Source organism: Pseudorca crassidens, chromosome 12 (genome assembly GCF_039906515.1).
Source record: "Pseudorca crassidens isolate mPseCra1 chromosome 12, mPseCra1.hap1, whole genome shotgun sequence".
Lineage (NCBI taxonomy): Eukaryota > Metazoa > Chordata > Mammalia > Artiodactyla > Delphinidae > Pseudorca > Pseudorca crassidens.
The window spans coordinates 17,407,715-17,431,827 of record NC_090307.1 but is presented as its reverse complement, the minus strand read 5'-3'; the positions used below and the strand labels follow the sequence as shown (position 1 = coordinate 17,431,827).

Genomic DNA, 24,113 nt, shown 5'->3' with positions numbered 1-24,113 from the left:
AGCCAAACGTGAAACGCGCGGCCCCGCCCGCTCCTCAGCCATTGGCAGCTGTGCGCAGGAGGCCCGCCTCCCGGGGCAGTCGCGGCCACGCAGTGGCTGCTCGCGGCGCCCATCGGGCACTGCCCCGCCCCGGGTCCGGGAAGGTAGGTTGGCTGCCCCGGCGAGCGGCAGAGCCCTTCTGGACAGCTCCCGCTCACCCAAACAGAAGACGTCGGCACCGGAGCGGGCTCGGACATGGCTAGGCAGCGCGCCGCCCCGAGCGGCGGGACTCGGTGATCCCTCCCTCCTTCCCCGCCCCCTCCCGTCTCCCGCACACACGCCCCGTCCGCCCCCACCCCACCCCACCCCCACCCCGGGCGCGCCCGCCCGCCCGCAGCCCGGGGCGCACACCCGCACGCACGCTCCCCTCCACACGCTCACGCACTCCCGCGCCCTCCCTTGCTCCCGCGGCAGAGCTCCGCCACGCGCGCCTTGCCAGCCCGCCGGCCACCCCCGCCGCCCCCGCCGCCCCCGGGCCCCGATGGACTGAATGAAGGCTGCCTACACCGCCTATCGATGCCTCACCAAAGACCTAGAAGGCTGCGCCATGAACCCGGAGCTGACAATGGAAAGTCTGGGCACTTTGCACGGGCCGGCCGGCGGCGGCAGCGGTGGGGGCGGCGGCGGGGGCGGCGGGGGCGGCGGCGGGGGCCCGGGCCATGAGCAGGAGCTGCTGGCCAGCACCAGCCCTCACCACGCGGGCCGCGGCGCCGCTGGCTCGCTGCGGGGCCCGCCGCCGCCGCCGCTGCCGCCGCCAACGGCGCACCAGGAGCTGGGCACGGCGGCAGCGGCGGCAGCAGCGGCGTCGCGCTCGGCCATGGTCACTAGCATGGCCTCGATCCTGGACGGCGGCGACTACCGGCCCGAGCTCTCCATCCCGCTCCATCATGCCATGAGCATGTCCTGCGACTCGTCCCCGCCCGGCATGGGCATGAGCAACACCTACACCACGCTGACGCCTCTCCAGCCGCTGCCGCCCATCTCCACCGTGTCGGACAAGTTCCACCACCCGCACCCGCACCCTCACCACCACCACCACCACCACCACCACCACCAGCGCCTGTCGGGCAACGTCAGCGGCAGCTTCACCCTCATGCGCGACGAGCGAGGGCTCCCGACCATGAACAACCTCTACAGCCCCTACAAGGAGATGCCCGGCATGAGCCAGAGCCTGTCCCCGCTGGCCGCCACGCCGCTGGGCAACGGGCTGGGCGGCCTCCACAACGCGCAGCAGAGCCTGCCCAGCTACGGGCCCCCGGGCCACGACAAAATGCTCAGCCCCAACTTCGACGCGCACCACACTGCCATGCTGACCCGCGGTGAGCAACACCTGTCCCGCGGTCTGGGCACCCCGCCCGCGGCCATGATGTCTCACCTCAACGGCCTACACCACCCGGGCCACGCTCAGCCCCATGGGCCGGTGCTGGCGCCTAGCCGTGAGAGGCCACCCTCGTCCTCTTCGGGATCGCAGGTGGCCACATCAGGCCAGCTGGAGGAGATCAACACCAAAGAGGTGGCCCAGCGCATCACCGCCGAGCTGAAGCGCTACAGCATCCCACAGGCGATCTTCGCGCAGAGGGTGTTGTGCCGGTCTCAGGGGACTCTCTCCGACCTGCTCCGGAACCCCAAACCGTGGAGTAAACTCAAATCTGGCAGGGAGACCTTCCGCAGGATGTGGAAGTGGCTGCAGGAGCCCGAGTTCCAGCGCATGTCTGCCTTACGCCTGGCAGGTAAGCCCAGAGGGTCTCCTGGAGCCAGGGTGCTGGGAGAGGGCTCCGGGGTGCCTGTGGCCCCGGGTGAGGGCGCTTAGCCACATCTCTGGTTCTCGCCTCCTCTCCACACTTCCTATTTCTTCTCTACTTTATTTCTTCTTCTGTTTCCTCTTTCTCCTCTCTTCTTTCTGTTCTCCCTTTCTCTTCTTTTCCTTCCTCCCTCCTTGTCTCCTGGGCTTCCTGACCGACCCCCACCCGCATTTTATTCGCGCTTTGGTCAACGTGCCAACTCTGCCCTCTCCTTCCGACCTTACCCAGTTGTGGGAGTCGCGATGGGGGTGCACCGTGTCCGCTAGGAGCCCTCTCTTTCCAGGACTCACAGGAAAGGGGGATTGCCTTTATTGGAAACCCTGTGCACTTGAACTCTTGCTTAGACAATACATTTCCAAGCTTGCTTAGGCAATACGTTTCAGTTTTCCAAGCTGCCTGGTCTCCCTGTATGGAGGCAGTTGGTGGGCTGGGGTGGGGGAGCGGGAGGCAAACTTGTTTGGTCACTGACAAGAGTCACAGCCTTGCCCACGCGGAGAACGGGTGACCAGGGTACAACAGCGCTTCCCGAGCCCGTTTCCAGCCTTGGCATTGGCACGGGGACTTTATGATCGAAAGAGCAGGCTGGGGCCAGGTCCCTTGTCACTGCCCACAGTGAGGGGAGGGTACAAGGACGAAGGTTGGGACTGCCACATCCACCTCTCTGGGAGGACGGGAGATGAGCAACTAAGAGTAGAGAGCGTCCTGCCTCACTCGCCGGCCGCCCTTGCCCGGCTCCCAGCGTCTGCCAGGATTTGCCGAGGTTTGGGGCCTCCGGGAGAGACTGGGAGCTCGCGGGAAGAGGTGCAGAAAAAATTAAGATGCAGGTTAGTTAACGCATCTTGGCCGCGGGCTACAGGCTCCGCCTTTGCATTAAGCGGACGCTGATTGTGCGCGTAGCTCGGCGACGGGGAGGGCTTGCGGCCGGCGGGAGAGGACGGGTCGACGCATTGGTTACATTGTTCTGTAGCCGGCTTGGCTCTTTGTGCCTCCTCTAGCGGCAGAGCCGCGAGGTACAGCCCTCTATTGTTCTAGGAGCGCAGAAACCTCCTGCGTGGGCGGCGGGAACCAGAGAGAAAGGCGCAGCCGTGGCTGCGACTGGCACACAGTTGCGCGCTTTAGTGCGCACAGACCCAGCGCGGTGCGCGTGGCAATTGCGCTGCCCGCAGGACCCTGCCACGGGCCAAGAGGGGCAAAGTGTCCAGGCGCCCCACTGGGGAGGGCGCACGGTACCCGGACGTAGGCCGAGATGGGCAGCGTCTTTTGGATTGAGGCTGTCTCTCCCGATCGTCGGATTATCTGGCGGACAATTCGTGGTGGCAGTGATTTACATAGGTACGGGTAGTGGGTAGCGCGCGGTTCCGAGCCGCACACAACGCGCTTCCGGAGCTGTGAGCTCAGGCTTCCTCTCCGGCTCCCCGGGGCTATCCTCACACCGCTGAGTCTGGTTTGTACGGTGCACTCTACTTACGCCGGACAGGGCTGGGGGGTGTGACAGGCAACGTGTTCGCCCAGGCTTGGGGAGGGGGCGTTTCCACTCTGACAGCCTCCGCCTTTGCCCGCTGTTGGAGGATTCGGATCTCCAGTCAGTCATCTCCCAGCAGTGTTGATCTGAAAAGGTAAAGAAACTAGACCCGCCGCCAAGGGCTTCCCCACATCGGTGGACTCCAAATGGTCCTGCATGGATTTAGAAACCTACTTTATCTTTCTCCTCAGTTAGCTTTTTACTCTTCATCCTCTCCTACAATTTTCTCTGATTGCTCTTGGTTCCTCTCAAAGATTAAGCAGTGAATAGAGATTATCCGTGAAAAACTGGAAGCTTACTGACAATTCCAAACAGTGTGGTACCCCTTTATCTTAGGCCCCTGAAAAGGCCTCTAGTCCCTCACGGGTGAGCTTCAGCAAGGGCTGGCTTCTTGGGCACAGGCAGCTGGAAGAAACTTGGCAGCCGGTCTTGGGGAGGGGGGACCAGGGTAAGGTAAAGGCAGGATGACAGCTATTCTAGTCAGGCTGATCTCAGAGCGCTGCCACCCCCTCACGCCTGTCCCGAAAAAGACAGAGATTTTTAAAACACGTGCCCTCTGCCAATGTATGTCTGAAAGTGATTTGGAAAGTAATGCTTTCCTGGCTAGCCGGTCTCAAGCATTTTTGCAACAGCATTGCTGGGATGGGGGAGAGTGTGGCATCCCTGGGGGACCCCAGTCCCACCACCCACCACGGGAGAGTCCCGGGGCCACTCCTCAGGGGCTGGCCTCAGGCAGCATCGGGGATTTTCAGAGCAGGAGCAAGAAAGCCCCCTCAGTGGGAGTCTGAAAGCCTCCTTCAGCGACTGGGAATTTCCTGCGAGGGACCCCGCTTTGCTCAGGCATTCAAATGTGTGTCTGTTTTATTACCCAGAGTTGAAAAGGGACAAAAGCTTTAGTCTTTTTATCTGGCCATTCGATCAGCAACTACAAGTGTGTTGAGTGGTTATTACTACATAGGAAGCTTTTCAGTTTGGGGTCAGTAGATCAGTCTCTTCAGACACTGATGCAGAAGCTGGGACTGGTATTATGTACTTGGAGCGCTAGGGGACAGGAGCAAATGGAGAAGAAAAGCTGAGCCCTTCTCCTCCAGGAGTATGGATCGGAATCTCGCCAGGACGCTGCCGAGGGCCCACACCGTTGAGCTCTGGGGGTTAAACAATCCCAGTGATTGTACAGGGCGGCTCTGCCTGACTCCCAGGCCCGAACCTCGCCGAGACCGACCAGCCCCCCATCTCATCGAGACCAGCTCTTTCTCTCTCTCTCTCTTTTAATTTCGCTTTCTCTTTCTCATTTTGGGTCTTGCCAGAGGTAAGCAGATAGGGGTTTGAGGAACCGCAGAGTTAAGATGCCTGATTTGGGCCAGTGTCGGCAACCGCACCCTTAGGTGAAGTACACCCCCATCACAACAGAAGCGCCGACCGCCTCGGTGTATCCACAGCCCGGGATAGCATTGCAAAAGGGAAGGGAGAAGATGGGGGAGCTCAGATTGCCTCAACAGTAGATTTCAGAGAAATGGGCTCCAAGTGCACGACTTCGTTCATAAAAGGTGGCGAGGGCCGAAACTGTTTGCAACCATGCGGGTTTCGGTCTCTTCCGTGGTCCCCGGATATGGCTCCGGCAGAGCAGTTTTTATTAACCCGGCAAGAGGCGGCGAGGACAAACTCCAGCGTGTTCAAGCACAAATCCTCAAGAGGCCTCTGAACTAAGCACACACGAACCTGGAGGGACCGAGAGAACCCAGGCAAGAAAGTGGATGGGCGCCTCGCGGAGGACGACCGAGGCCCCAGTGGCGGGAGTGGTTTCCTCCAACAACTGGAAGACAGAGCAGAGACCCTCCGACGACACACCCTGCCCAGGTTTCCGCCTTCTGTGAGCCGGGCTCCCGGGGCGGCCCGCCCCGAGCCTGCCTCGCGTCCCCGCGGCGAACAGACGCCCGGCCCTCCCCAGGCAGCAGCTCCCAGCGACCAGTCCGGAGCCACCTCTTGTTGAGGCAGCGGAGGGCCCTTAACCAACCCAACGGGATGTCGCCTGGGCCACCTGACGCCCGCGGCAGCGGAGCGTGGCCAGGGCACAACGCTGCGGCGCCTGCCAGGGGCACCACGTGCGTGCGCGGCTCCTTTTGGCGCCAGGGGACGTCCTCAGGCCACCCTAAGCCTAGGGACGGGGGCGGGGACCTCATCCGCAGAGACCCGCACCCCGACTCCCACCCCTCCCTCTGGTCAGCCTCTCGGCCGGGCTCAGCCGGTCTCTCCCGAAGGTTTAGTTCGGGATCCGAGCCGGAGAGGACGGATGTACCACGTCGGTACGGAACACAAGATGTTTTCTCCTGCTGGCTGGTCGGATTAATAATTGAAAAGCTCACTACCATCCTTGCTTGGTCAAGTCCCCGGTGCCTCGAGAACACCTTCCCAACTCACATTAGGGTGGGCGGGAGCTGGGCCGAGCCGGCGGGACGCGAGGGAGGTTAGTGAACGCGCGGGCGAGAAGTAGCCTGAGTCCACGGGCGCCCTCGATGCGAGAGGCTGCGCATTTATTTTTATTCCAGGCTTTCCACCATGTGGTTATGTCACTTTCTCAAACAAATGTGTATATGGAGGGAGATCGATGCTGATAATGTTTAGAAGATTAAAAGAGCATTAATGCTGGCAACAATAATGTTAACGTGTAGACCCAGATTTCATTGATCTGGAACTTGATCCGGCGCGTTTCCAGTAAGCCCGACGGCGCCCTCTTCCCAGCAGAGCGCTCGCCAGCGGCCTGGCTCCCCGGCGCTCCCGCCGCGCTGCTTCCGCAGCTGCAGGCGGGTTCTCGGGTCTGGCCGCTGCTTCACCCCGCGCGGCTCCAGCCTGCCGCTTCCTACTCGAGGTTTCCTGCTGTCGCCAGGCTGCCTGCCCTCTCCCCCGGTCCCCGCGCGCGCAACGCCGCTTTCTGCGCTCGCTGCCGCGGGCTCTGCGGGTGGTTCGGCGCCCGAGTCCTCTCGTGCTTAGCGTGCCTTCGCCTCTGCCCCGCGCGGCCCGCATCTGGTCCAGCAGGGCCGGGAGCAACTTCTTTCCTCCACGGAAACCATCCGGGAAATTTGGTCTCCTCTCCATATGCGGGAACGTCCAAGCCGAACTTTAGAAACGACGTCTCTAAAGAGAAAAACAAATATCAAATATTAACGCATATATGTGGGAACCTAGAAAAAATGGTACAGATGAACTTCCTTGCAAAGCAGAGCTAGAGACACAGACGTATAGAAACGACGTCTTTAACGCTGCCTGCTAACCTCGCAGCTTCCTGTTCCGCGGATCGCTCCATCCTTGTTTTCATTAAGAAAGAACATTCTCATTAAATGTTCCCATTCGCAGACTTTCTACGCTGGTGCATTAGTTGGACAGTTAAACGAGGCCCCAGTGACAATGGCCTGGGCTTCACCCCTCAGAATGGTCTGCTCTGGGCTAATTGGGTCACAACCAGAGAAGAATCTTGTTTCTTGCCCCGGCTGGTAAGAAACACCAGCCTGGGGAACTGCCCCGCCCCAGCTCCCCTTCCCAGCAGCTGGAGAGATCTTCCCCTCTGAGACGCGGGACTCAGACCTGGCCCTAGTAGAGAGGTTTTCTCTGAGACACCTGCCTTGACGGGAAAAGAAAGAACTTCAGAGCTGTCCCTTCCCTCTGGCAGGAAGACCTCCACATCCTGCCAATGGCTCCTTTCGCCAAATGGCTTTTTCTTCCAGAAGGAACACTAAGGTGGATGAAGGAAAGAGCGAGCTGGGACGGTAGTGGGGGTGAGATAAGAACTAAATTGTTCGGGTTTTTTGAAATTATAAATTCTCCAGTTTTAGAAATACTAAGCTTTTCCTTCAAGAGAAGGTTTCAACCTGGACGAAAAGGAGTGTTTTCCTTCCTTCTCCAACAACGAAATGAGAAAAAGGAGGAAGGAAAGGAGAGAGAAAAACCCCCAAATCTTGCGTTATTCTGCTTTGCCATGTGGCAAAGGGGAAGCAGTCATTTCTTTCTGTCCTCCCCAGAGATAGGGGTCGTCTTCCTTCCAGTGGGTTTCCTTAGAGAAGAGAGCTCTGATACAGCTCCTTGATTCCTAGTCCGAATGAGCCCTACCCCTCTTCTGAAAACCTACATTGAACTAGGTCCGGTGATCAGATACAGAAACCAAAAAGGGTGGCGAGGTTTCCTTTTGGTGAGGCAGACAGCGGGCCCCTCCCCTCCAGCTCCCGGTGAAGGGCTCTTAGGTTCTGGGAGGGGCAGGTGGGGTTTTGGAGGGTGGAATCTTAGAGTCTCCTCCAACCCCATCTTAGAATCCTAAAACAGGGCTGGATTCCTGGTGAATGGTGGGGGTGGGGCAGAGGGGAAACTGAGCTGCCCAGATTCTCTGTGTCTCTGAGAGCGGCCCCACTTCTCTCCAGAGACACGTGTCTGCCCAGAGGTAACAGGGGACCCTGGGCAGGGTTTACCTTCTAGAGCTCCAGGCCTGAACCCTGAGAGGGAAAGAGGCTGCCTCTCCAGCTTTCTTCAATCCAGAATTTCACTTCAGGGTCGCCTCTTGGTTTTCTGGGCTCTAGAACCTGTTTCTAAAGGAAGATCAGACGAAGGGGGTTGAAGAGTTCTCAGGAAGAAGGTACTGGACGCCACCACACTATTGCTGGTGGCTGGTGTGGGTAGAAACTGTCTTGAGGGAAAGTGGTATCCTGTCGGGGGTATCCCTGGAGGAATGAAAACCTCAGAGGAGAAGCAGAGGGATTTAGTTTCTGGGCTCTTGCCAAAGGAAGGAAAATGAGGAGGGAATAAATAGAAATAATTGTCTGGATAAAGGGCCCTGGGGAAAAGGGTGAATATTGAGGAACCCTGGGCCTTAAACTTCATCTACCGATTCTGGATTATCCTTGTCCCCAACCCTCTCAGAGATCCTTGTTTTTCCTGACCTGGGGACAATTGCTTCCTCTGAGGGGATACTTTTCTTGGTGGGGAGAGACCACTATGAGGGAACCCAACAGGGACATTTATACTGTCAGGTACAGAGCCTGCTCAAGGTGGGCTGGGGGCCCATCAGCACCCCCTTTCATCACCCAGTCTGTCCCCCTAATGCACTTCAGTGCCTTTGGGAAAAGCTTGACTTTTGATTTCCAAGTTTCACTCCAGGTGAAGACCCTGAGAAGTGTACACAGGTTTTTGCAGGGGCAGGGTGGTAGCCTGGGTAGCTCAGCCCATCTGAGGCATGGCAAGGCATGGAAGCAGGCTGCGGGCTGTGCACACAGAGCTAGTCTCACTGGGGGAGAAGTGGACATTGTGGACATTGTTGTGAAAAACTGTCAACGCAAATTGTCCCAGAGGGAAGGGAGGCTCTGCGTTCCACCTTGGCGCCTCTCTCGCCATTTGAAGATCCATTACTCTTCTGTAGAAAGCAGACTTTGTTTGGGTTGGAAGCACACCTCCAATGTAATTTAATCAGCATTGGACTTTGGCTCATGTAATCAAATATACATATACTTTCTCCTGCAGGAAGAAAAATAATTTCTCTGTAACTGGTATTGACTTGAAGTCATGTAATCTCTGGAAAGCATCACGTTTTTAAAGGGAAAGGTAAAATTAAGGGGGAAAGAACCCACGGTTTCAGTGGTTTGCCTTGTAATAGCTAAGAGAGCCAGTTACCACCTAAGAAAGGACAGAAGGAGAATTCTAGAGCTGAAATGCATGGGCCGCTCCAATTGTAGGTATCCCACTCCAGCTTCCTCTGTGTAGTCAACCTCCCAGATCTATACTGGTAGGAAACAAGGTTGACTGGCTCACCAGATCCTAGGAATTTGGGCTTTATGTTTATGATGGGTTGAGGCATCTTTGGAAGAGTCTGGAGCTCCATTGCTCCATTTTTTTCTGTCCTCTTTGGAGAGACCACAGGCGGCAGCAGCAGGATCCCAGTGGGCAGCAAGCCCACTCCACCCCCAGGGCCTTGAGCCTTAAGCTCTGCCCTAGAGCATCCCCCTAGAGCAAGCTTGGACTCCCCACCCCCAGGGCGAGGCTCTGGGCTTTACCCAGGTTGAGTCTGTTAGGGAATCTGTTGTAAACACAGATCCATTGATTTGCATTTGTCAGAGAGTAAAGTTAAACCAGTGAAAAGAGAAGCCCTTACCCTTTTATGCAGGGCCAGGGAAACCTTTCCTATTGATCCTATTGATCCAACCTTTCCCTTTAAGGAAACCACATAGTTAAAGACCCTCATTCAATAGATTTACCCTTTGCGCTTGCGATATTCCTTTAAGTGTTCTCATCTAGGATAGCTGGGCATTAAGCCCACACTCCAAACCAAACAAAAATGAAAAGGGGGAAGGAGGGGAGGAGTCAAGAGGCAGAATTGTGGGAAGTGAAACTGAATCAGACTGAAATGTGTAATGACTTGGTTGGGGAATGTTTTTCTCATTCTTCTAAGATGACATGCAGGGATAAGGACAAAATAGATGCATTTAGCGATCTCCTCTTTTCTCTCTTCTTCTCTCTCTTTCCCTCCCCCCAAAACAAAATCTGTTTAGATGCTAGAGTAACAACATCACAGGAACATCAGCTACTGTAAAATTATTTCAATCAAGCCACTAGCTTGGTTCATTTACAGTGGTTCACTTAAAGGCAGTGATAGTTCCACAAAAATTATTTTGGTTCATTTGTAGCAAATTGGGAATAAAATTGTCCCCCGAAATGCAATATTTTGGACTCTGTGTATGAGCATGAACACTGAAGTCACTTTCAAAGAGAAGGGCTTGGAGTTGTGTGTCCTGATGGAAGTAGGTAGAAACCAGACCAGGAGTAGGGTACAACTTTTTCTTATTGAGCAGTGTAGATGGAACAGGAATTGCTAAATATTGCTCAGTACCCTTTGTGTTTGCAGAAATGAAAATGAAAGTCGCCTTTGTTTCCAGAACTGTTGGCATGATCCGTTTTATTTCTTCCTTGACCCTTTTTGTTCTGTAAATAACATCCATTTGTGATTTTTTTTTTCAACATGTTCCATGTGCTATTCCTAATTGGCTATCTCTTGGGTTGTGTTCAGACATTCATGTTTGTTTTATGTGATTGAAAAATATTAATGATTCCTTAGGTGAGCTAATGTATTTATCTGCAGAGTGAGTTCAAAGGGCAGAGTTCAGCTATGGTTCAGGTTAATTGAACAGGAAGCAGTGAGCTTTCCAGTCTGTGTTGAACAAGGGACCAGTTCCTTAAAATATCACACTCAGCAAACACACAATTTCAGTGTCTTCATCCTGGAGTCTGTTGTAAGAGGCTCAGATCAACCTGGATTGCTTGTTTAAAAACCCAAAGCAAAGCACAGCAACTGCAACAAAGCCTCGAGTCCCCCTCAGGGAAGAAGAGTTTTCTCATTGGCTAATTGCTTTATTGGTAGCACTGACCTGCAGAGCAGCTGCAGGGGCCTGGATGAAGGCTTAGGCCTCAGAATAATGTGCTCCATTAGAACAGGGCAAGGCATTTTTTGTTTACTCAATTGGAGCTCCCTGCAAAGTGCCATTAACGCCGGCCCAACCGCATGTGTGTTGCAAAAGGCAAAGGTCACGCCAGCCAGGCTGTAGGCACAGCCAGCTCTGCCCTGGTGGGAGGGAGGGCATCCTGTTGGCACTGCCCTCTTCAAGCTTGGCCCAGCCCCATGGGCCCCTCCAGGGCTTTGACCAAAGCAAGCCCTTGCACAACTTGTTTGCATTTCCCAGTTGCTGAATCATGTTATTGATGATTACACAGTTTTGATCTGAGCACCGTCAATCACACATGAGAAGAAAATCCTCCCACTGACCCTCTCTTTCTTATTTATGTTCCCTTCATCATTGTGTATTATAGTAAATAGAATTGTGCGAACGGTGCTTTTTAGCAGAGTGCTTGGATCAAGAGGAAGACAGACCTCCAAACCTGGCTAGGGGGTTGTTTAGCAGAAAGGAAGTTTGAGGTGGAACCAGGAGCACAGTCAAGGCTTCTACCCAAAGCACCTTGAGCTAGAGTGCCACCTGCCAGGAGTCTTCTAACTGCAACAAGCCTTGCACCTCGAAGGCCCAGGCTCTTTTCTTCACTTTGTTCCTAGTGTCTCCATTCCCCACCCTACTGACCACTACCCGTATTTTCCTAGAAATTTCTTAGGGGACTTTCTTCTGGTCCTTTGGAACTCTAACCTCTGCCTCTCCGAATTCGTTGCCAAGGAGAAATCAGCGGTTTTGCTGTGGAGGGTAAAGGTGTTTCGCCCACCCTGCACAGAGGTAATAGTCTCCTGCTTGAGAGATGAGGGGCAGAGAAGGCAAAAAATATCTGTGGGAGAGAAGAGGAGCGGTTATGTATGTAAGAGAAACGGCTCAGTTGATGGTGCCAGTGAGGGTGGTACCAACTGTAAGGTGCTCTGCAAAGGCAAAGTATTGTACGAAGGAGAGGGGGTGAGAGAATTACTATGGGCAGGGAGGACATCAGGAAAGGGATATGCCAGATCGGTGAGCCAGAGGTGGGCTCTGTGAAACCACCTGGGAAGAGAAAAAGTGAACCAGCCATTTTGTAGTTCCAAAGAAGTAAACCAGTGAGCTACACTTGGAGCGAAACTGTGGCGCTGGCTGTAGCTCTGTGGGCGGCAGCTGTTTCCAGACTTGCCTCACGTGGATCTGGGTCCGGAGCCCCTGACAGCTGGTCGCCTGTGCGTGGGTTGCTGCCTCCACGCCTCGATGCAGGCTTCAGCACCACGAACAGCGCCACGGAGGGCCCTGGCAGCCAGCGCGCCCAGTCCGGGTTCTGAGCAAGTTGGCATCTCACCCCAGAGAAGGGAGGTGGGTCCTCTACCGGGTTAAATCCGGGCAGGACCCCGATCAGTAGCTCCAGCTCTCTAGATCTCGGAGCCCCAGACAGAACAGGGCCTCAGATTTTCCTCCCTCGGCCCGTGGCTTCGTTTCTCTGTGGGAGGTCAGCGATAATAAAGGGAGAGGAGGCGATGGCGGTGAGAGGACAAAAGATGCTAAAGGACCCTTTCCTTTCCAAGAGGAAGAACATTACCTCTGTCGGGGGCGGAGGGATTGAAATGTTTTTCTCCATGTTCCTGGCTTCTGCAGGCGCTGACTGCTACTCTCAGCACGGTATTTCAGATTGAGTGTTTCCTTTCAAGGTTTATGGTCTGGCTGCCCTTCACACAAATATACAAAAACGGATTTCCCCTCCCCCCCCCACCCTTGCCTCCACGTGAGTTTTGCAAACATGGTTTTCATTAGATGAAGCAAGATTCTCACATTATATCAGCAGTAGTGTTGCCAGGCTACCTCCAATAAATCTAGAAAGTGGGTTTGATTTCTTTAGAGTTTTCCTTGATGGGGCTGTCTTTAAGAGGAACCTCTCCACCGCTTCTGTGGGCCAAGGGTTGTGTCACTTCCACGAGGCCACACAATGGAGTCACATGGCCCTGGCCACGGTGAGAGCTGACATTAGGCACTGACCCCTGACTCTGGCTGTTTTCATTCAGTAGCTCTGCTTTATTTGTGTTTTTATTACAGAGAAAGGAGGCAGGTGGGTCCTTTTGGTCTGTGATTAAGCACAACTCGCATCTCTTTAGGTTTCTAGTAAAATGGCCCTTGACTTCCCAAAGCTAATTAAAATGTAAACCTTTTGCTTTATATCAAGAAACTTTCGTTCAAGCCTAATTTATTGTTAAAGTGGTTCTCAGGGAGGTGGAGCATAGGAACAGACAAGTGTATCCCCTTTAAACAGAAAGTCAAGGGCATGACAGATGAGATTTTCTTCCCTGTGACAATTCATCTTTAAATTCCAAGTGGCTCTTGGATGAAAGGAAGAAAATTCAGCCGCAAACAAAACAAATCTGGTAGAGCATTCACTCTCAGTGTTGAAAAAAATCATCTTCTGTGTCTAAATACCTAGACTCTTGCTCTATAAATGAGCAGGAACATATTTGAATTAGATCTAAGAACTGGTTTTAAATCTATTTGATAAACTCTGATTAAAGCAGTCTCTTCAAGTCCTATGATCTTTGAATTTGCAGGCGTGCATTTCCTAGTAGTTGTTGGGTTACACTATCAAAACCTTTTCCGGTAAAACATGGATTTGACAGTAAGCAAAGCCTTTTTTTTCAAGTCTATTTTATATGCATCACTGCATCTTATTAAAATAAGGCCATGTACTCTGCAAGGCCTTATACTAAATGCATTTCCTTTCTAGTGAACTCAATGTGGTTTTTAAAAGATATTTTGAGAAGACTGCAGTGTAAACAGTACCTCCCCAATAGTCTTCTTTGACTCCAAATACTAAAAAAAAAAAAAAAGTGTGGATTCAAAGAACTTTTTGTGTTTCTGAAACAGAGTGACAGATTTCCAAATCTAAAGGTTTTTTTTGTTTTTAAGTCTTGGATTCAGATGCCTCCTAACGTATACCAGAGTTTATATCAGTTCATGTTCAAGGCATGAGGGTGAATTCCTTAGTCACTCTTGATGGTTAACCCCTCTCATCCTTTTTTTTTATTATTGTTCTGAAAAGGAAGAGACACTCTTCCTGTTGAAAACCAATTCTTTGACCTCATTGTGGGCCCCTGCCTCTTCTACCTTCTCAGAACCCAATCCCTTCCTGTGTTTATAACCTCTTCTTAGCATTTTCCCATCTGAATTTTTGTGCTCCAGACTCTCCTATATTTTTTTAATGCTCCCCCAACACCCGTTCCAACTTTAGCTCTTCCCTCCCTTCACTTCTAGAAAGAGTTGCTATAACTCAGTCTCCGTTTTTCACCTCCCCTCTCAGCCCCAGGCCTTTGCTGTCTCATTCTGGCCACTCCTGCTTGCTAAATCTGCTCTTACCAATGTCACTGTTGAGGTCTTTGTAGCTAAATCCAATGGATGCTTCTCAGTTCTCATCTTAACTTGGCCCCTCCGTGGCATGTGACACACTCCTGAGCACGCTTTCTGAAATACCGTACTCTCTAATTTTCGTTTTTGGAATCCTGGCTATTGCCTCTCGGTCTCCTTTCTGGACTCCCTGCATTTAGCTCAGCGTTCAGGCCTAGGCTATTCTATTTATTCATTCATCATACTCACCCTGGAAGATTGCATCTGTTTGCTTGTCATCCTGCTACGCTGAGGACTTCCAGGTCTCTCTCCAGCTCTGATATCTCTCCTGAGTTCCAGGACCCTGTTTCCTTCTGCATCTGGACATCTTTGCCTGGGTGTCCTCAAACTCAGTCCATCTCAAAGTGAACTCATTCTTCTTAACCCCCAGCCCCCATCACCACCACCACCAAATATGAGTCTCTTCTTTTATTCTCTCTCTCTCTCCGTAATAGCATCTTGTACACAGAATCTCAAGCCAAAAACCAGGAAGTCAACTCAAACGCTTTCCTTTTCCCCCAGGTCAGCCATACTAGCCATGTGGACTATACCTCCTAAACATCTGTCTCTATCCCCTCCACTGCTGCCCTCGTTGGAGGCATCGCCAATTTCAACAGCCTCCTGACTGGTCTCCCTATCTCCAGTCTTGCCTTGTCCCATCCATTTTCCAGCCTTAAGCCACAGTGATTTTTCTGGAACCCAAATCTGACCACAGTACACTGTTGTTTAAAACTCTTTGTTAGCTCCCTTTGACCATTGGTGAAGGTACAGATCCCTGAGCAGGATAGACTAACCCCTGCTCACCTCCAGCCTCATCTCCCGTCACTCCACCCATTTACTCTGCGCGCAAGACATGCTAGCTCCTAGCTCCATGCCTACTCCTAGCTCCTCAAACACACCAGGCCATTCCTTTAGCCTAGAACACTTTTCCCCTCACTCAGCTAACCTCACCTCAAAATCGTGGCTTAAAGTTACTTGTCTTTAAGAGAAATCGTGGCTTAAAGGTCTAGGAAGTTTTCTCTGGTCTCCTAAATTGGGGTCTCCCTGGACTACCTCTCCCATTTCACATAGAACACAGATAGGTATCACCTGCTTACTTGTCAGTGTCCTTCCCCCGCCCCAGATTGTAGGTTCTGTGAGACCAAAGATTGGATAGAGCATGTGATAGGCAGCCAGTAAATATCCATGAATAAATTAATGAATACCTTTACATGACATTGTTTCTGCCCATTTTACTCCCCCAAGTTAGTGGATGGCATTCGAAAAAGAATCATCAGTGTTGGCGCATCATTTGGAGATAGTATTTCATATTTCATGATATCGGGTTCTCACTGATGTCATTTGCCTCCTAAGCTAAGATACTACATGTATGTATGAGTTTTAAAGGGAATCTTGAAGTGGGGTTAAATCTCCCATCCGAAGTTTCAGACTAGTATCTCCAGTGAGGTGTGGGATGTGAAATGATCACTAAACACTAGACTAGGGTGTTACCAGTTGACTCTAGTCTGCCAAGGTAACCTGCTCGAACAGGTAGTTCTTGCTGTCCTGCTCATACATTGCCCTCTTCGCCACATCGATGTCCCTGCACGCTCTCTTCCTGCTGCCCGAAATGCCTTATCTCATCTGTCCCTCTCCAGATCGTCCCCGGCCACCACCTTAGGTCCTCCATCTCTGAACATTCCCAGCAAACTCTAGCCCATTCTTTTTTCTCCCTTTGCTCAACTCTGGTTGCAGTCATCTGTTCCAAACTGCATAGCAGCTTCTTAGCTGGGTTCTTACACCCCTCTCTAGATCTCTCCTGTATCCCTTCCCTGTGGCTCTGGAGGGGAGATGCCATATCCTTGTGCCTCCCACAGCTGCTGGTCCATGGCTGAGCACAGAATAGGCATTTTTTTTCAACTGAGTCATTTAATGCATTCCTGCCATTTTTATGGACTCCCCTAATTTCAGTCACTGGGTTGGGGAGGTGTGGGTGTTAGGGTTTTTTTGTTTTGTTTTGTTTTGCGGTACACGGGCCCCTCACTGCTGTGGCCTCTCCCGCCGCGGAGCACAGGCTCCGGACGCGCAGGCCCAGCGGCCATGGCTCACAGGCACAGCCGCTCCACGGCATGCGGGATCCTCCCGGACCGAGGCACGAACCCGCGTCCCCTGCATCGGCAGGCAGACCCTCAACCACTGCGCCACCAGGGAAGCCCGGGAGTTAGGTTTTGTATGTCTACTTATAGCTGGCATTCTTTTCTAGACTCTACTCTTTTTCTTTTGTTTTGTTTTGTTTTTTTTTTTACATTTTTAGCCTCTACTCTTCAAATGGGAGTATTCTTTTTTGTAAATATTTTGATCGTTGACAGAAATACTTGCTTACACAGTCAAAAATAGATTCCTGAGTTAACCTGAAATGACACCTAAGCTTAATATGGGGAAAACAGTGCTCATGATGGCTTGGTAAATAACAAAGGTGGTTCTGCTTCCACACACAGCTGAAAATGTTACCATTTTAGAATATTTGAGGCTGCAAACACATCAGCAAATCAGAGGGACTATTTTCCTCTTTTAAGTCATTTTAATTATCAGTAAACCAAATTTGTATTTAAATGGCAGTAACTTGATACGGTACAAATTCCTAGATTTTTATTGACTTAAATTTACCTGTAAAGAAAAAAGCCAGAGGTCAACATTTTTGTAAGTTTACCCTTTTTCTTTCTCATTTCCTTTTATTTTGGCAAATGAGTACGTAAAGTTATTTGAGGTCTTTGAAACCCAGTAGTTCAAAGGTTTTCAGGGATATACACAGTTCTGCCTACATAGTACTGATCTAAGTAATTACACATGGACAAAAATTAACTAGCGTTTTTCACCTTTGATTTTATTGGAATTTTAAGATTTGAGTGAATAAATCTCACTTATCTTCATAATATCCATACACGATTGAGTGAAAAGAGGTTTTACCATTATCTCAACTTTAGTGAGAAACTGAAACTAAGATAATTTGCTGTACCTCTTAGGTGGAAATTATACGTTGCCTGGAGATTTTTTTTTTACAGTTACATTTTGACATTCATATTACATGAGTAACAAACTATGAAGACCAAGCATATATGAACAGAATGTTTAAATTAAGACATTCCAGACCTTTTTTTAAAAATGCCTTTAACTGAGTGCTTTGCTGTGCTGCATGATAATTGGGTATGCTTGGTAAGCAGTTGGCTTCAGTGACTGTCATCTGTGCGCCTTGTGTAGCCAAAACAAGTTTCCACTGACACAGAGGCAGAGACAGGCAGGGGTGGGCAGAGCAAGAGGCAGCTCTGAGGCCTCTCTGAAGAGCCTTGAGCCCTTATTCAGAGGCCGCCCTCTTCTCTGGCTCGGGTACCATGGCCTGGACATGCCATGTCCAGAAAGACCACACACTCCTGTTTTCCCTTCTTCCTGGTGCCTCATCTTCCATCCTCTGCCATCGTCCAAAGGAGTTAGGTGGGACCTGGAGGAGAACTGCTGAGGTCACCCTCCCTGACCAGTTCTCCACCTAGAGCCTCGGACTTGGGCTTCCCTAGACAGATTCTGGAAAGTCAGTTAAAAGGGCAGAGTTGGGGGTAGGTAGGGATTGGATTGGAGGGGAGAGGGAGGAAAATCTACAGTAGAGATAGGTGGGCTTTTCTACTGGAAGCCACACCAACTCAGGAGCCCAAGTATTCTGCCTCCTTAGAGCTCCAGAAGTCCCTAGGGTATGAGCATCCCTATCTGAGATGGGGAAGGAGCCCCAAGCTAAGAAGAGAGGGAGTGTGTGACAGGTCCTGGGAATAGTGTCTGTAGGACCCAGATCCTTCTATCCTAGGCTGTTGGGAAGGGATTGGAGGCACCAAGCATTCCTTTCTCCCTGCCTCTTTCAGAGCTGATCTTATAGAAGTAGCAGCAGAGTAGCACAGCAGAACAAACGATCTTTGGCTTTGGAGTCAGACAGGCTTGGATATTAATTATAACTCTTCCATTTACTAGCTCTGATTTAACCTCTCGGGGTCTCAGTTTCCTCCTTTATAAAATGGGAATAGTATGTCCATCTCGGAGAACGATGTAAGTATGAGAGATGATCTGTATAAGATCATTGTTAGGTAACGGGCTGATCAGCTGTCGTCAGGACTTTTCCACAGAATTCCTTGCCTAGAGTGATGATCTGAGGGATAAGACGGCCTTGGATGTTGGGGAGGAGGAGAGAAAGGATATAAGATACAGATTTTATTGAACATCTATTATGTGCTATGTATCAGTTACCTATTGCCATAATAATACTAAGTAGCAAACCACCCCAAAACTCATGGTGTTTAACAATAAGCATTTTCCCTACCCGCCTTCCCCCTTGGTAACCATAAGTTTGTTTTCTACATCTGTGACTCTGTTTTGTAAATAAGTTCATTGTACCATTTTTTAAGATTCCTTATATAAGCGATATCATGTGATATTTGGGGAGGAAGAATAAATTGGGACATTGGGATTGACATATACACACCACTATATATAAAATAGATAACTAACAAGAACCTACTGTATAGCACAGGGAACTCTACTCAATATTGTATAATGACCTGTATGGGAAAAGAATCTAAAAAAGAGTGGCTATTTGTATATGTATAACTGATTCACTTTGCTATACAGCAGAAACTACCACAACATTGTAAATCAACTGTACTCCAATAAAAATTAATTTACAAAAACAATAAACATTTTTTTCTCAGATATCTGCAGGATTCAGCTGATCTAGGCTGATCCCAGCTGGGTTTCCCTTTGTGGTTTGGCTGGCTTGATCATGCATCTGTGGGTGGCTTTGTTCCATGTTTCCTATCCTGGGACCACTGGAGTAGCCTGGGTATGTCCTCACGACAATGACAAAGGGCAAAGCACAAGCAATAACGTTCCATTGGTGAAAGCAAGTCACATGGCTGAGCCTAGAGACAGAGTAGGGGGGCACTACCAGATTCCATGGCAAGGAGCCTCGTACAGGAAAGGGTGAATTGGAGTTTGAGGGGTTTGGTATTTTTTGCCATCTACCTCTTACCACATATTTTAGCTCACTTCCATTCTTGCAGGAAGTCATTCCTATGGTTGGGATAGGATAAGGACAGCAGATTTGGCAACAAATAGGAAATAAGTGTGGAAGTATTTCAAAACCCTTTATTACTTTATACTTTATACAAGTAACAAACTATGCCCAGCTTGTTAGAAGCCATGTTTCTTCGTACTAGGCTGATCTGTGGCCATGCCTGACCTTCCCCCTAGATGGTAGCAGGCAGGGAGCCCGGCTTTGCTCTCCTTCATCTTCCCTCTAGTACTGGCCATAGTTGGCACTCAGTAAGTGCAGGTGATCCCCAGGGTCACACAGCTCTGGTGTCCTAACAGGAGGTCCCTTCTAGCCCCACCAGATGACCACATGTACCTCTACATGTATTTTAAAATAAGACTTCATTTTAAACCTTTTTGTTTTTTTTTTCACTGAAATAACCACCAACCATCTGAGGCACAAAAGTCTAAATCTGGGCTTCCCTGGTGGCGCAGTGGTTGAGAGTCCGCCTGCCGACGCAGGGGACGCGGGTTCGTGCCCTGGTCCGGGAAGATGCCACATGTCGCGGAGCGGCCGGGCCCGTGAGCCATGGCCACTGAGCCTGCGCGTCCGGAGCCTGTGCTCCGCAACGCGAGAGGCCACAACAGTGAGAGGCCCGTGTACCGCAAAAAAAAAAAAGTCCAAATCTGTTGCCTATAGAAGTTAAGCCATCCAATCCAGATCTCCATTATTCTGTGCAGACAACATCCAAACGATGCCAGCACTTTATTCATTTTACCAATGAATACAGAAGCAATTTGGAAGTGATATCAAAAAGATCAAGCGATTTACTCATTTGTGACTCTAACAATGTCTAAGGTTTGTTGAGGGTTGTTTTGGGTTTTTTGTTTTTTTAACCTTAGGTTCTATTTCTGGCATGCTTTTATTTTTTTAAATCATAAACAGTGTTAAAAATACTGGACGGGTTTTGTCTTGATTCTTAATGTGGGTGTTAAGAGATGCCTTCCATTAGTGAGTATGCCTCAGATAATGTGTTTATTTGCATCTTCCTTCCTCTCTGCCTGTCCCCTAATGGTCTGGTACACAGAGGGCTACTTGAGCTGATTTACGTGGACCTCGGTTGCTCTCATTTGCGCATACTTAATTCAGAGAGGTGATCATATTGATTTCCCAAGCCCACTTTTCAAGACACTGTACTAACATAGATATCTTAGCAGCTCTAACTACATTGTCTGAAAAGGAAAACATTTTAAACCTTTGGAAGCAATTTTGATGGACCTTTCATTGTGTTCTCTATTACTTACCTAATTAAATTTCCTTCACATCGAGGTCTGTTTAAAATTCAATTGAGAAATATTTTCGAGTTCCATTGGGCAGATAACTTTGTTTAGCTGGATTTGTTCTGCATGCATATGAAATGGCACCCTACGAATCAATGCCCAGTGCTTATACTTCCCATGGTTGTGAAGAAATGACACCCTTGTAGGCAAGTGTAGTCTCCTGTTATTCATAACAAGCTGTCCCTGGTTACTGAACTTGTTCACCCTGTAATTCCAAAACGTCCTTGTGTTTTTGTGCCTGTGGTTTGGCAGGCTGATTTATTCGAATTCTGAGCATTGTGAACGAAACCTGTAACTTCTTTCATGGATTAGCTGGAGTACCGGAATTCCTGTTTGCAAGTTCAGAGTCCAGCTCAAGGCCACTTGCCCCCTTTAGGGCATACAAAAGTCTTATTTGCATAGCGGAGGTGGGTAGAATTCCAGATTGAGTTTGAAAGCAAATAAGGTTATCGGTCTGAGGAGTCATCCCCAGTGGAAGAGGTGTGATTCCTGATGTTTTGTATCTTTGGAAGCAAAACCCAGGAGAAAGGCCTTATCTCTCAGTTCCACCCACCTACCACCGAAGACAAGAAAAACAGACCCTGCTCATCTTTTATCCTGACTAGCCATCCCATTCAGTTCTGTGGCAAAGGACCCTGCGGTAACAGAGCTGTAATTGGAGAGTTGGCATTCCATAAGCACTGCTTTAATACTAAAAAAAAAAAAAAAAAAAAAAGTTCCAAAGATGTACTTTTTGTTGCATTGTTAATTAGCCTTTAAACATTTCAGAATTGAGTAGAATCTTCAAAGTCTTCAAGGTTTATCTTGTTTATCTCTGTCTTAGTCTACTGTACCAAAATACCACAGACAACTTATTAACAACAGAAATTTATTGCTCATGGTCTGGAGGCTGGAAGAGCTAGATCAGGGTGCCAGCCTGGTTGGGTGAAGGCCCTCTTCAAGGCTGCAGACTTCTCATTGTATCTTCACATGGTGGAAGGGGTTAGGGAGCTCTTTGGAACCTCTTTTATAAGGGCACTAATCATATTCAGAAGGGTTTTCTACCCTCATGACTTAAGCACCTCCCAAAGGCCCCACCTACTACTGTCATCATCTCTGGAAGTTAGAATTTCAACATATGAATTTGGGCGTGACAAATATTCAGTCTATAGCAATCTCTGTGCCTCAGATAATAGTGGGTATATCATAAGGTTATTGTGAGCCTTAAATAAGCTAATGCATATAGATGCTCAGAACAACTGGTCAATTGTGAATACTTGCTAATTTAGTTGAATCATTATTACTATTAATTGATTAATATTACCTTTGTAATTTCTCTGTACATAAGCAGGAGACTTGGCCTGAGTCACCAACTCTTCCATATTTTTTATATATCAAGAGTATTGCTTGGGACTTCCCTGGTGGTGCAGTGGTTAAGACCCCAAGCTCCCAATGCAGGGGGCCCGGGTTCAATCCCTGGTCGGGGAACTAGATCCCACATGCATGCCACAACTAAATTAACATGCTGCAACTAAGGAGCCCGCCTGCTGCAACTAAGACCCGGCACAACCAAATAAATAAAATACTTCTTTTAAAGAAAAGAGTATTGCTTGGCATTGTCATCAAGAGCATGAGCTTCGGGGTTAGACAGATCCAGTTTAGGTCCCAGCTACACCACGTACTAGCTATGTGACCTCATGTAAGTCATTAACCTCAGAGAGCCTCAGTTGCTTCCTCTGTAGAATGGGGATAATGTTGGTGCTGACTAGATGGTTGGTGTGCGGGTTAAATGAGATACCATAGTGTTTAGCGCTGCACCTGGCACTTTTACATCTTATTTCCTTCATACCCAGGATAATCCCCTATTTCACATGGACAGGTCTATCCTTCAGCATAATTTTTGTCACTTTCACCAGTGGCATTTGTGACGAGAGAGATTGCCAGACACAACATTGGTCTTTGGATGCCCTCCTTGCAAACTGGTCAAACATGCAGCAGTGTTATTCACTCCTGCCACCACTCCCTCTCCCCCCCACCCCCATGTCCTTTTAAGACTCTTAACAATTACAGGCATTTCGCTAAGCTCGTGCTTAGAGCACGGAAGTCTGCTGTGCTCACAGTAGGTTCTGACTGCATGCTTACTGACTTATGCTGGGGTAAGGTCCATTTGGAGAGTGTGGTATGTGTTGAGCACAAACTCTACATTTGCTAGAATTGTACAGTTGTACATAGAAAAATTACAGCTCCGCCAGCAAGGCTCAGCATATCTTATATCTGCATCATGATCGCAGGTTTGGGAGTCATTTCAGAAAGCTGTTTTCTCCCGCGTCCAGGTAGCGATGAGGCAAAAAGTGCTGAGTACTGTTCCCTCTTTTCTGGTTTCAGTATGGCTGGACCCTGCCTCTTTCTCCTGTTCCCCAGATCCACCATTCATTTGGTTCTCATCTCACTCCCTGAAGGTTCCTGTTTTGGTTCATGCTATCATCTTTATTCCCAAAACCAGGAGGCTTAATATGCAAAGGAAGGAAGGAAAGAAGGGAGGAAGGAAAGAAGGGAGGGAGGAAAGAAAACCCACAGACACCTCGCTGTTGCTTTTCGTGAAGTAGCAACTTACCTGCTAATAGAAGATTTTGAAGCCGTGGGCTTCCTCTGAATTCTCAACACACGATTGTTGAGACTATTTAAACAGTCTCTAGAATCCTTTTCTGACCCCAAATTACTTCGAAGCATTAATTGTCTTAGTGGTTTCATGGCCACATTATTTCATATTCATTAGTGTTTTCATGAAAAATGATAAAACTAATTAGAGCGGCTAGCGGTTAATTCACTTGGTGATTCGTTACTCTTTCCCCTCTTGGTGTTCTGCATGTGGTCATCTTGGAGAAGGCGTCCAAGGAGTAATTGCAGCTCTATTCCCTGAGTGATCGCCTAATGCCATTAGTTCTGATCCACAGGCACATCTTCAGCGGCTCTGATGGGGTCTGGTTACAGCTGCACCCTCGCCCCTGCCCTTTGGATGCAGGGAGAGGGGAGCCTGCACTCAGGACTGGTCCTCTGGAGGGGGTCCAGGGCAGCAGAGGGGGCCGAGTTCCCGGTGGGAGGTGAGCATCGCCTTAGCCTCTTCTGGACCGTGAGGTAAGGACAGGACAGTGCTCAGAGAAATCTGCCCTGAGAACTTGTACTCGGGAAGGAATAGGGAAAACAAATTTTCTTCGGTTTTAGCAGACGTGTGGCTAGGCACGGGCTAGACTCTGGAAGTCTGGTTCTCTCTCAGACCTCTGCCGGCCAGTTCTCTTCTTAAAATGTTTATTTGTCCTCACATCCATTGGGATGGCAGCTATCAAAAGGCCCAGGGAGTGTGCCAGCCTATGATAGCATCTGCAGCGAGGCAGTCTATCTAGGAGCAGAATTTCTGGGTCATAGCGCATGCATATATTCAACTATATCAGATACTGCCAAACCGTCTTCTAACCTGTTAGGCGAATTTACACTCCCACTGGCAGCCTGGGAGAGTTCCCATATCTTTGCCAGCAGTTG

At 49.8% G+C, this 24,113-nt stretch overlaps 1 protein-coding gene across 2 annotated transcripts in view; it reads left to right on the top strand.

Annotated features, from left to right (window-relative positions):
- Window positions 1-499: 499 nt before the first annotated feature.
- Window positions 500-24,113, top strand: part of ONECUT2 (one cut homeobox 2) — a 51,831-nt gene continuing 28,217 nt past the window's right edge. For both annotated transcript variants that reach the window (XR_010933009.1, XM_067698970.1), the window contains exon 1: window positions 500-1,769. Coding sequence is in view for 1 of the 2 variants with exons in the window: in XM_067698970.1 (XP_067555071.1) it covers window positions 530-1,769 (1,240 nt within the window). In the remaining variant the exon portion in view is untranslated. The remainder of the gene's footprint in view (window positions 1,770-24,113) is intronic.